At 38.4% G+C, this 13,065-nt stretch overlaps 1 protein-coding gene across 5 annotated transcripts in view; it reads right to left on the reverse strand.

Annotated features, from left to right (window-relative positions):
- PTBP3 (polypyrimidine tract binding protein 3) overlaps positions 1–13,065 on the reverse strand; it is a 103,615-nt gene that overhangs the window by 68,497 nt on the left and 22,053 nt on the right. For 2 of the 5 annotated variants that reach the window (XM_028165413.2, XM_007178204.2), the window contains one exon: positions 3,221–3,296. In XM_028165413.2, the coding sequence (XP_028021214.2) occupies positions 3,221–3,245 (25 nt within the window). In that variant the 5' untranslated portion in view covers positions 3,246–3,296. Of the gene's footprint in view, positions 1–3,211; positions 3,297–13,065 lie in introns of those variants that run through there. The other 3 variants (XM_007178203.3, XM_007178205.2, XM_007178206.3) reach the window with 2 other exon arrangements.

Consider the following 13,065-nt stretch of genomic DNA (forward strand, 5'->3'; position numbering starts at 1 on the left):
AAAATTATGAATCAAGGAAAAATAATATACCATAAGCAAATACTAGCAGACACAAAACCCAGTAATATTAGCACCCCCAAGAACTCCATAATTGTAAAATCTGAGACTATAAAAATTTTGTTTTAAATAATTAAAAAATTAGGGGAAAAAAGCAATAGAAACCATAAGAAAAGAACACGATACCATTTTTCTAAATAACAACAAAACTAGATCTTTAAAAATGAATCAAAACAGAAAAATGAAAAATATATGCCTTGAAATCAATTACTCAATAGAAGGATTAAACAGCATATTAGACAAAGCTGAACAAATAATGAGTGAATCAGAAAACCATTTCAAGGAAATTATCCAAAATACAGGACCTTAATGAGAAAAAGGTGACAGTAAATGTAAGAGGTTAAAACAATTGCAGGACTAAATGAGGTGGTCCTATACATGTCTAACTGGAGTTCCAAAAGGAAACAATTCTTTGGAAAGTAGGGTCACTCCTAGACAGAATAAATGAAAGTAAGTCTGCAGCAATGGTCTTCAACCCTGGCTGCACCTTACATGTATCACCTAAGAAACTTTAGAAACAAATTAAAAACAGTGCCTAGGTCCCCCTTCCCCCTCCTGTAATTTTGGAATCAGTGTGGAGTAGGTCAAGTTATCTGTATTTTCTTCAAAGCTTCCCAAGCTATTTTAGTGAACATCCAGGGTTGAGAACTAGTGATCCACACCTAGACACAGCTAGAGAAACCACAGAACAAAATTAAAGAGAAAAATGTTAAAACAACTACAGAGAACTAATACTATCTACAAAATAATAAGCTAGACTGACAAAAGACTTCTCAACAACAGATGCCAAAAGAATAATAAAACAGTACCTTCAAAGTACTGAGAGAAAATAACTGTCAACCTGGAATTCTAAATAGCTAACTACCATTCAATAGTAGTATCAAAAAAGACATTTTTAGTCAGTCTAAGAGGCTCCCATTTATAGAGTTTTGCTGAAATAGTTACTAAAGAGGATGTGCTTTAAGAAGAAAAACACTGAACCTAGAATGGAATGGGATACAAGAAGAAATTGAAAACATAAAAGCAAAACACAGCAGACTACTGATGCCAGCTAAACTCACAGCTCATACTTCTTTTCCTAAGTAATCAATCAACCAAGATGTCAGTCTTTCTGGTCATCCATCCCAGTAGTTTGTAAACATGACCAAACAAACTGACCTCAGTTTTAAAAATAAGAACAGGGCTTCCCTGGTGGCACAGTGGTTAAGAATCCTCCTGCCAATGCAGGGGACACGGGTTCGAGCCCTGATCCAGGAAGATCCCACACGCTGCGGAGCAACTAAGCCTGTGCGCCACAACTACTGAGCCTGCGCTCTGGAGCCCGTGAGCTACACCTACTGAGCCTGAGTGCCACAACTGCTGAAGCCCACGTGTCTAGAGCCCGTACTCTGCAGCAGGAGAGGCCACCACAATGAGAAGCCCGTGCACCGCAACTAACCCCGCTCGCTGCAACTAGAGAAACCCACGCGCAGCAACGAAGACCCAATGCACCCAAAAATAAATTTAAAAATAAATAAATTTATTAAAAAAAGAACAAACACATGGGTCCCACCCTAGATGTACTGTTAACTCTAGGAGTAAGGGCCGAAATTTTCTTAAAAGCCTACCAGATCAAGAGGATAATCAGATTTAGGAACTTCAGATTTCTAGCATTTCCTTCATTCAGCAGGTTCTCTTAAAGTGTGGTTCCTCAAATGGCAGCATCATCATTACCTGCGAACTTGTGGAAATGCAAATTCTCAGGACCCACTCCAGATCTACTGAATTAGAAATTCTGAGGATGGACTCTGCAACTGTGCTTTAACAAGCCCTCCGGGTGATTCTGACGCCAGGTCAATTTTGAGAAAGCCGCTTTAATCTCCTGCTCTAAGTACCCTGTTCGCACTTCCACATGAACAAACCCCCTGCTGCTGTCCTGCCTACAAAATCCTTCCATTTAGTCTTCTAGAGCAATGTACCATGGCTGACCAATTCCCAAACATTCTTAATCTCTTCACTGGATTTTCTTTACATCTTTTGTCTTAACTGAACCTGGTTCACTTCTCTTATAGGGTCTTCACATAAAGGCTGTTCACTCTCCCAAACATCATGTAACTCAGGGTCTGGAAAGTGAGGTCTACTCATTCCCTAACTCCCTATAACACCAAAACATCTGGATAAAAATCTCACCTTTTCTGAGACTCTCCACTCTCATGGCTTCAGTTGTTAAGTGTATATGATATTGACTTCCAAATTTCTCTTTATGATGTTGAGACCAGAACCCACTACCTATCTCACACTTCCATCTGGATATCCCCAGAGGAACCTCAAATCAATATATAAAAATCTGGGGACTTCCCTGGCGGTCCAGTGGTTAAGACTCTGTGCTTCCAATGCAGGGGGTGCGGGTTCGATCCCTGGTCGGGGAACTAGGATCCCACATGCCACGTGGCCAAAAAAAACTGAACCTGCCATATTGTCCAACCCTGTTCTTCCTGTACTTTCTAATATAAATGAAGGCACCACAATTCACCTATCCAATTATCTAAGTCTAAACCTACAAATCATCAATGGAATTCCTTATTCAAACATTCGATTAATCACCAATTACCATCAATTATTTCACCTTCTGTTAAGTTCTCTAATTCTCTCCATCACAACTACTACTGCTATAGTACAAATTCTCCCCCCTTACTAGGATTTCCTATACAGCAATAGCCTCCTAACTGCTCACTCTCTCTCAAGTACTGCACTCCTCCAATTCATTTTACAGTCCTTAAATTTCAAGAACATTTATTTTTAAAATCATGTGAACTTATAGTTTTAATACTTCTACTCTAAATCCATCATCATTCAACACAAGTTTTTAAATCTAGCTCTTTTACTCAATAGTTCTAGATCACCAACTTACTGATAATTTTATCACAACTATGTAACAAAGAATGTCAGTCAAAAAAGGAATTATCTAATCAAATCCAAATTAATGCTTAAAATTTAAGAGTGCTGTAACTAGTAATTTCATCTATATGAACTTCACTGCCACAAATTTTAGTTTTTGTTATAAATAATAGCACTCCATGTTTATAAGATGAGCAAAATAAGAACATTGTGAAAAAAAAATTTTTGAAACCCAGAGAAAGACAACATCTAAGATTTTGAAAAAATGAAAACTCACCATACACACCTGCAGAACGAGTGGAATTGTTCATGGTAAAAGGTCCGTTAACGACGTCGGAAGAAAGAAGCTCATCAGATCCCCGCTGAAAAGCAAGAGCAATATTCTGTTAATAAAACAAGTCTTGGATAATGGTCCATATTTACTACTAAAAATATTAAAAGCTAATATTACTTAATCTGAATATCAGGCACTTAAGGGGAAGTCCTCAAGAATCATAAAATCTAAAGGTTGGAAGTGAACTTAATAGTAAACAAAAATTATTGAACATCCACATGACTGTTAGTTATAAAAAAGAGAACTGCCATCACATAATTGGGGGCATAATCCCACAATCCTTTTGAATCAAACTCAATTCTCCGAGATGTTACAACTGAAGTATCAAAACCGTATTTAGGGGTTGAATCCTGACATTGTTTTTGTAGTATATTTTTAAGTATATTTAGTATATTTTAAATACATTTTGGTATATTAAGTATGTTAGGTTTTGTAGTATATATATATTTTTATAAAGGACTGATGACTTTTTTTTTTTGGCTGCGTTGGGCCTTTGCTGCTGCGCGTGGGTTTCCTCTAGTTGCGGTGTGGGGACTACTCTTCACTTCAGTGTGCAGGCTTCTCACTGTGGTGGCTTCTCTTGTTGTGGAGCATGGGCTCTAGGCGCGGGCTTCAGTAGTTGTGGCTCATGGGCTCTAGAGCACAGGCTCAGTGGTTGTGATGCACGGGCTTATTAGCTGCTCCGCAGCATGTGGGATCTTCCCAGACTAGGGCTCGAACTCATGTCCCCTGCATTGGCAGGTGGATTCTTAACCACTGAGTCACCAGGGAAGTCCTGTAGTATATTTTTAAGTATTTGCGTGCGAATAATTTGTGTAGCACTCCCTGACTTTTTCATAGATGTGTATTTTTAAAAGTTGAACACAAAGATGCAATTTATTTCTATATTGGTCAAATCCTTTAAGTAAGTGATTTTTTCATTCATTAATCCTTAAAATGATCTTTAATGTGTACTATTTCTTAAACAACTACTGTTTAAGTAATTTAGACTTTTTTTCAGGTAAGAGTTTTGACCAATTCCAGAGTTGAACTGTCAAAGCTGAAAGACAAGTCAGTCTAGCCTTTTCATTGTAAAACCATAAGGTCTTTTACCAAGATTAAAATGTTTATACCTAGGAAGTACAATAAACACCGTGTATAAATTTAAAAACAACCTATTTCAAATGGTAGTTTGTTCAGCTCTCGGTCAATTTTTTTTGGCGGTGCCATGCGGCTTGTAACATCTTAGCTCCCCGACCAGGGATCAAACCCCGGGCCCCCGCAGTGGAAGCATGGAGTCCTAACCACTGGACCACCAGAGAATTCCCAAGCTCGGTCAACTTTTTTTTTTTTTCGTTCTTATATTTATTTATTTATTTATTTATGACTGTGTTGAGTCTTCGTTTCTGTGCGAGGGCTTTCTCTAGTTGCGGCAAGTGGGGACCACTCTTCATCGCGGTGCGCGGGCCTCTCTTGTTGCGGAGCACAGGCTCCAGACGCGCAGGCTCAGTAATTGTGGCTCACGGGCCCAGTTGCTCCGCGGCATGTGGGATCTTCCCAGACCAGGGCTCGAACCCGTGTTCCCTGCATTGGCAGGCGGACTCTCAACCACTGCGCCACCAGGGAAGCCCTCGGTCAACTTTTAAGAACAAATATTTCAGTCTACTAGATGATAAAACCTAATCCCCAAACTATCCTACAAAAGTTATAACATCAACAGTGCTCCGACAGATATTTAATGTTTAGGAGTAAGGACCACTCCTGCAGGGAACAACCTCAGCCTCTGCTGAAGAAAAGCAAACCACCAATGTGTTTGCATAATATAAATACAATTATTTAAACAATTCCTGTATTAAACATCCAGAAATTACTCCCTTTGGTCTTTCACCCGTAAGTTTATAGAGACAGTTTGGAATAAGAGAAAGGAACTAAGTGCGCACGTGAGATGAAATAAAATTGAAAATCTCAAATTCCAGAAAGACTTGGATTATGACCTCACTAAAAGCAAAGGTCTTCCTGAGAATATGTGAAATACAGGTAATATGTGAAATACAGATATTGGCAGACAAAGACAGACTTTGTATAGCTGCCTGCCAGTGGATATGGAAAGGTGAATTTTTGCAGTTTTAAATGTAGTAAAAATTTAAACATGCCCAACATGTTTTTATATATGAGGAATTTGATAAACTATGTGTTACTAATAGATATATTTTCGACACATATGAGTGTAGTGTCAATATCAAGTATCAATTTTCTACATGTAAATTGAATTAATTTGGTCTTAGAAACCACTTAGAGGGACTTCCCTGGTAGCGCAGTGGTTAAGAATCCGCCTGCCAATGCAGGGGACATGGGTTCGATCCCTGGTCCGGGAAGATTCCACATGCTGAGGAGCAACTAAGCCTGTGCGCCACAACTACTGAAGCCCGTGTGCCTAGAGCCCGTGCTCCGCAACAAGAGAAGCCACTGCACCACTACGAAGAGTAGCCCCCACTCACCACAACTAGAGAAAGCCTGCACGCAGCAACAAAGACCCAACGCAGCAAGGAAGGAAGGAAGGAAGGAAGGAAGGAAGGAAGGAAGGAAGGACGGACGAACTTAGAGATCACTTGAGCTCTTTTCTAGACTTGCAGGAGTATGTTAAAATGTCAACTAAATATTAATTCTAGGTGGACTGCAGATTGAAACGTAAAAGACAAAACAATAAAGACTCTAGGAGATAACAGAAAAAAGCATCTTCATAATCTTGTGGTAGGGAAAGATTTCTTAAACAAGAAACACAATTATTTAAAATAACTGATAAACTACACAAAAATGAAGTTATAATTTTTATTTACAATATATACAAATATTGAATCATTATGTTATAGATCTGAAACATAATGTTATTTATCAATTATATCTCAATTTTTAAAAAAAGAATTTTATTAACAAAAGACGTCATTAGGAGATTAAAAAGGCAAGTCATAGAATGGGAGAAAATACTGCAGTACATATAACCAACAAAGATTGTATACCCAGAACTTACTAAGAAAAAGAAGAAAGGCTGGTGGGGGGTTACCCCACTAGGAATTGATGTGAAAAAAATCAAGGTAACAGAAAATGACAAGAGAGTTGAACAGGCACCTCACAAGTAAAGTGGTATACTTTATTACTGTTCCAGAGTATTTGTGTCCTTCTTTTCCTGTGAAAGAACTATTCATCCCCATCTATGGCCATGTGACTTGCAATGCCTCTGAGTGGAGGATACCTCCCTGACCCACTGACCTTGAGCACAGTTTTGTGCTATGCTTTGGCCTATGGAGTATGTATGGACATGACCTACATGACCTAAATCCAAGCAGAACTTTTGAAAGAATTAGTTTCTGCCGTTTGTCTTCCTTTTCCCCTCTGAAACAAGAGGGGCATATCCCAAATAGAAGCTGCTCTTTCAGCCTGATTCCCAGAATAAAAACACAACTGTATAGTTCCATAATAGCCACCAACTTTGTAAGTACACAAGAAATGTTTTTCTAAACCATATCTAAATGACTAATACCACACCCAATAAACGTATGAAAAGATGCTCAACCTCAATGGTCATCGGGGAATGCAAATTAAAACCACAATGAAATATAAACATATTAAAAGGGCTGACAATATCAAGTTTTGATAAGAATGTGAAGTGAGAGAACTGTTATATGTTGCTAGTGGAAGTGTAAATTGGTACAATTGATTCAATATACTAAAGTTGAATATATAAATATCCTAGGATCTCTTTTATTCTATTTCTATGCATACACTCAAGAGATTGCCTGCTATGTGCACCTATACATATGAGAATGTTCTCAGCAGCCTTATTTCTAGTAACCAAACTGGAAACAATCAAATGTCATCAACTATAGAATGAACAAATCTTTGTAAATTCATTCAATGATTTACAGCAACGAGAATCAACTACTGCTCTACACAATAACATACAAAAATCTCACATTAAGAAACCCATCACAAAATAATACATACTACATTGTTGCATTTATATAGAGTTCAAAAAGTAGTCAAAACTAAATTATAGGGCTTCCCTGGTGGCGCAGTGGTTGAGAATCTGCCTGCTAATGCAGGGGACACGGGTTCGAGCCCTGGTCTGGGAAGATCCCACATGCCGCGGGGCAGCTGGGCCCGTGAGCCACAACTACTGAGCTTGCGCGTCTGGAGCCTGTGCCCCGCAACGGGAGGGGCCGCGATAGTGAAAGGCCCGCGCACCGCGATGAAGAGCGGTCCCCGCACCGCGATGAGGAGTGGCCCCCGCTTGCCGCAACTAGAGAAAGCCCTCGCACGAACCGAAGACCCAACACAGCCAAAAATAAATAATAAATAAATAAATAAAGTAGCTATAAAATTAAAAAAAAAAAAAAAAAACTAAATTATATATCTAAACTATGTACCTACTTGCAAAAGATGAAAATTGGACCCCTTTCTCACACCATATGCAAAAATTAACTCAAGAAGGGTGTATACATAAATGTAAAACTATAAAACTCTTAAAAGGAAACATAAAAGTAAACCTTTGCGGCTTTGGGTTAGGAAATGGTTCCTTGGTAACAAAAGCACAAGTGACAAAAGAAAAAAAATAGATTAATAAAAATAAATAAATTGAACTCCATAAAAAATAAAAACTTTTGTACTTCAAAGGACACCATCAAGAAAATGAAAAGACAAGCCAGAAAATGGGAGAAAATATTTGCAAATCTATTATCTGACGAGGGACTGGTACCCAGAACGTAATCTCTTATAACTCAATAATAAAAAGACAAAATAATGCAATTTAAAAATTGGCAAAGGATCTGAACGGACATTTCTCCAAGAAAGTATACAGACAATAAGCACATGAAAAGATGCACAACATCATGAGGCACTAAGGAAATGCAAATCAAAACCACAGAGATCACTTCAAATAAAAATTAAGAGCATGACATCACCACATACTTATCAGAACAGTTAAAATAAAAAATAGTGACAATGCCAAATGCAGGTGAGGGATGTGGAAGAAACTGGATGTCTCATACACTGTTGAAAGGAACGTAAAATGGTACAGCCACTCTGAAAAGTTTAGTGGTTTCTTAAAAAACTAAACATAAAGAGCAATCTCAAAAGATCACATGCTCAACACAAAAACTCACATGTTCTATGATTTCATTTATATAACTCTCTCAAAATAACAAAATTATAAAGATGGAAAACCGACTAGTAGTTGCCAGGGGGCAGAGAAGCTTGGGAGAGATAGTATGATTATAAAAGGGTACCATGAGGGAGATCTTTGCGGTGATGGATTAGTTCTGTGGTGAAAATTACATGAACCTACACATGCAATAAAATGAAACAAAACTATACACAGGCATTGTATCAATGTCAATGCCCTTGTTTTTTGTTGTTGTTTCCTTTAAATAAATTTTTAAAATTTTATTTATTATTATTTTTTTAAACATCTTTATTGGAGTATAACTGCTTTACAATGGTATTAGTTTCTGCTGTATAACAAAGTGAAACAGCTATACATATACATATATCCCCATATCTCTTCCCTCTTGCATCTCCCTCCCACCCTCCCTATCCCACCCTGTTATTGTTTTGGGGTTTTTTCCCCAGAAAGAGCATCTTTACTAAACAACAGGAAACAAAACGTGCCAGGAATCTAACCAAACACACAAAGCAGCGGGTGAGACTCCTCATAGGAAAGAATGACCCCCAATGGAACATAAATAGATCCCCTCGAAGTACATATATTTCGCATGAGTATGTACATCCATATGTAATATATTAAAAGAAATTTGGTTTCTATCACGAGAAGTTACTCAGCAATAATAAATCAACATCTCACCTGAGGCCAGGAAGTGAGGGCGCTGCAGCCACATTATAAACCGAGGCGCACCTCACGCCCGCACACGCCTCCCCTCTGTGCGTAGAAAAGTGAGCCAGGGAAGGCAGGTGGCCGTGTGGCCGCGGAGCCCATCCCGCAGAGCCCACGAGCCGGCTGCAGCAGGGAGGCAAATGCCAGGCCGCGCCTGCCTGGAAGGCCGCGTCGGCTCTGGGGTGAACGGCAGCGCTCAGGACCCCAGCAACAGCACGACAGCGCGCCTGGTTTCCAACTGCAAGCCTGCCTCTGGGGTCCACCCAAGGCCCTCCAGATCTGTGTAGTTTGGCCAGTGGGGGCTTCTCCTAGGATCGAATGGCTTTTGGGAGGCGAGTAGAGTTTCTAGACCCACCAGGGCTCAGCCCACATACACACGTGCACATGCCCACACACACACGTGCTTCAGCGGAGGTCAGCAAGTTGCAAACAAGTATTCTACAGGGGTGTGCTCAAATAGTGCCTGCTTCGGAGTCAGTTTTGTCAACTGCATTCTGAGTTGTCCCCATGCCAAACTGGATTTGTTCAAAAGATACGAGTTGCTGGAGGCTACAGAGACACAAGATGTGTTACACACCGGGAGGGGGGGGATGCAACCCTCTCAGGGCTTGGCACAGTGTTTTAGTAACAAAACAAACAGAAGAAATGCACAGGAACCCAATGCCCTTATTTTGATAGTGTAAGTATGTAAGAGGTAACGATTGGGGGAAACTGTGAAAGGTACACAAGACCTCTCTGTAGTACCTTTACAGCTTGCTGTGAATCTCTAATTTTTTCAAAATAAAAAGTTAAAAATAAAACAAAACACAACTATGAAGAGATAACATCATTCTGAGCCAGAGGCTTCCTACTGACTTGAAAGACTTGTTGCCAGCCTAGAATAGTCATTACCATCATCACTGTGTTCAACCCTCAAGAGTGGATAAGAAAAGACTGGTCAAGCTGTCAATTACCACAGCTCATTCTCAGAGCTCATCTCTCACACTCTCCTTCTATACAATGGTGGTCCAGAAGGTGTCCCTTCAAAAACAAACAACATTCAAAGAACAACCACATGCTGAGCCTGCGCGTCTGGAGCCTGTGCCCCGCGACGGGAGGGGCCGCGATAGAGAAAGGCCCGCGCACCGCGATGAAGAGCGGTCCGCGCACCGCGATGAAGAGCGGTCCCCGCACCGCGATGAAGAGTGGCCCCCGCTTGCCGCAACTGGAGAAAGCCCTCGCACGAACCGAAGACCCAACACAGCCATAAATAAATAAATAAATAAATAAATAAGAAAATCCTTAAAAAAAAAAAAAAAAGAACAACCACAGGAGTTCCTTATGGGAATCTATACATAAGGAAAAGGAAGGAATCAAAAGATAACATATAACAGAAAAATGACACAACTTTATGTTATGAGTAAATGGTTCTTTGTAAAATGAAAAAAGTTTTTAGGAAAATATTATAGCCTCTCCTAAACAAAATACAAAGCGATACAACAGCTCAAGGGAGAGACAAATGAGAATTCTACCAAAGGAGTTAAAAGACAGATCTGTGAAAAACAAGAATAAAACAGTGTCACAAAAGTCAGATGTTTCAAAGAGAGAATAAGAGAACCAAAAGTGCAAAACATATTTCCACCCTCCAAAGAAGTTACCTGCTGAGAGGAACCAACTCTTACTCTATAATTTCATTATCAAAAAGCTGGAAAGAACAAATTTTCAGGAAAGCACTTTCTTGGAGTTACATGAGATTACTTAAAAGGCATCTAGAGAAGGTGTTAAACTGTTAACACAGGTCTGCCCCAGACAAGGCTTGCCAGCTAAGAATCCAAAAAGTTGTGGTCTTCTTAATGTACACATGCCATTTCAGTTTCAGTATGAGGAGAAATGAGTTACTCATGGTTCTTTCTGTTTCTATCTCATTCAGTAAACTCTTACCTAATTTCCTAACAAATAAATCTCCAATCAACTATTAAAGTGAAATTATTCCTTGTTGCTTATTGAATCAAGTCTAAATGTATTGTGATGGTGATTAAAAGCTCCTTCTAATCTGGACCTCCTACTCACAATAACACTCCTGTCTTGTAATTTTCCCCAAATACATCATCTTTATTTCTGCTACTTTTTATGCTATTCTCCTGCCTCAAACACTGTCTCTTCACAACATATCCAGTCCTACCTACTGGTCAGAGATAATTAATACCACATCTGGAAAATTTTTCAACCCCAAAGTGAAGAGATTGAACTGAATTTTGATTGTCTTTCAACATTAAAATGTGCAAGATTCTAGGTTTTAGTACACTTAACATAATATATTCTCCCTATGTATATAACTATAAATATCACACATTTTGTCAAATATGTACACAGTTTTTTCCCAGCTACTTTGAGGTCTATTATTGTGCCTTATACTTCATTATATTCCCCCATGCCCTATAGCATAGTGTCAGGTACAATATAATGGCTCTCTGCCTTGGCTATAGACTAAAATCACATATCCAAGTTTAAAATAAATACTATATACCAGGTCCTACCCCACAGATTCTTAATCAGTAGCTCTGGGCTGAGGTTTGAGCACCTGTATTTCCAAAGCTCTAACGTGTAGCCAACTGAGAACTACTATAAACAGATGCTGTAATGAACACAGAAGCGTAATAGTATAGCAGTTTAAAATGTAGTCTTCTGGAGCAGACCAGATCTAGGTTTGAAAATGCTCCACAAACTTACCTTTATATTATACTACATATTATTTAACCTCTCTAAGGCTCAGTTTGTTCACCTGCAAAATGAGGGTCATAATGGTACCCATACTCATAGGTTGCTCCGAGGACTGATATTTCTAATATACACACCTCTCATTAAACAGTGGCAAATAAATACTAATGATTCATTACTCTATCCTCTTCAAAAGCTATATATGCCAATAGTTATATGTATGCAATGTAATTAGTATTGAACAGCAATCTCCTAAATGTGAAAGATATTCTTTCAATAAAGGAAACTTTCTAAAGTTTTAGAAAGAAAAAAACTTTTTGATACTAACAAAAAGGAAGTTTCCTTCTGTCAGATGAATTGATAAAAGACTGGATTTTAATAAAATCAAAATGTACAGGATTGCAAAGGAGATTTAATAAAGTCCCATTTATGATTAACCTTTGAGAATGAGGAAGAATAAAGCATGTGGGCATTAGAACTTTTCCTGCAGAACACTGATGATATTTGTTTATAGAGAAAAAGGTCAAATTTTTCACTATAACCATCCTCATTTAAGCATCTTTGCATACTTATCCAATTATCTCAGGAAAAGATCTGTAGATGTTAATTAGCTAGATCATTTTTCATTTTGATAGTTCTGTTTTATCTTAATATGCACTGTACAAAGTTATAATATGAATCTATGTTCCTCTCTGTAATCCTTGATAAGCTTTTGTCACCTTGTTACAGTCTCCATCATAATTATTTTTAATGGATTCTTAAAATCTATAATTGCATACTAACTATTCCCCTATTACTAAATATTAGCATCACTTGTTATTGATACCATAAATTATGCTGTATTAATTTAGAATATAGCATTTTCCATATTTTATATTCTATCCATAGAATAAATATTAAGAAGTAAAAGAGACAATTTTTTTCTTTTTGAGTGAAGGTAAAAGATGGTAAAACTGCAAGAAATCTCAAATTTCTGCTTAACAGTATACTGTAACTTCAAGTTCCTACTACACTACAAGTGACTAATAAGAAGCATTTTTACTTCTATAGAGGTCTTTCAAATATTGTTAGAGTTGGCACATGACTCTAGCTCTGGACATTTTAATACTACTCAGAGTTTGGCTCACAGTCTGTAGAAGTAAAGAATTTAACCCTGTTCAAAGAGAGGTCTGGCTTTTGCCCTCTCCTTCTGGGAGGTAATCTCTAAACCCCTGTAAGGTCATGCCTGAGAAAG

Source organism: Balaenoptera acutorostrata, chromosome 6, assembly GCF_949987535.1.
Source record: "Balaenoptera acutorostrata chromosome 6, mBalAcu1.1, whole genome shotgun sequence".
Lineage (NCBI taxonomy): Eukaryota > Metazoa > Chordata > Mammalia > Artiodactyla > Balaenopteridae > Balaenoptera > Balaenoptera acutorostrata.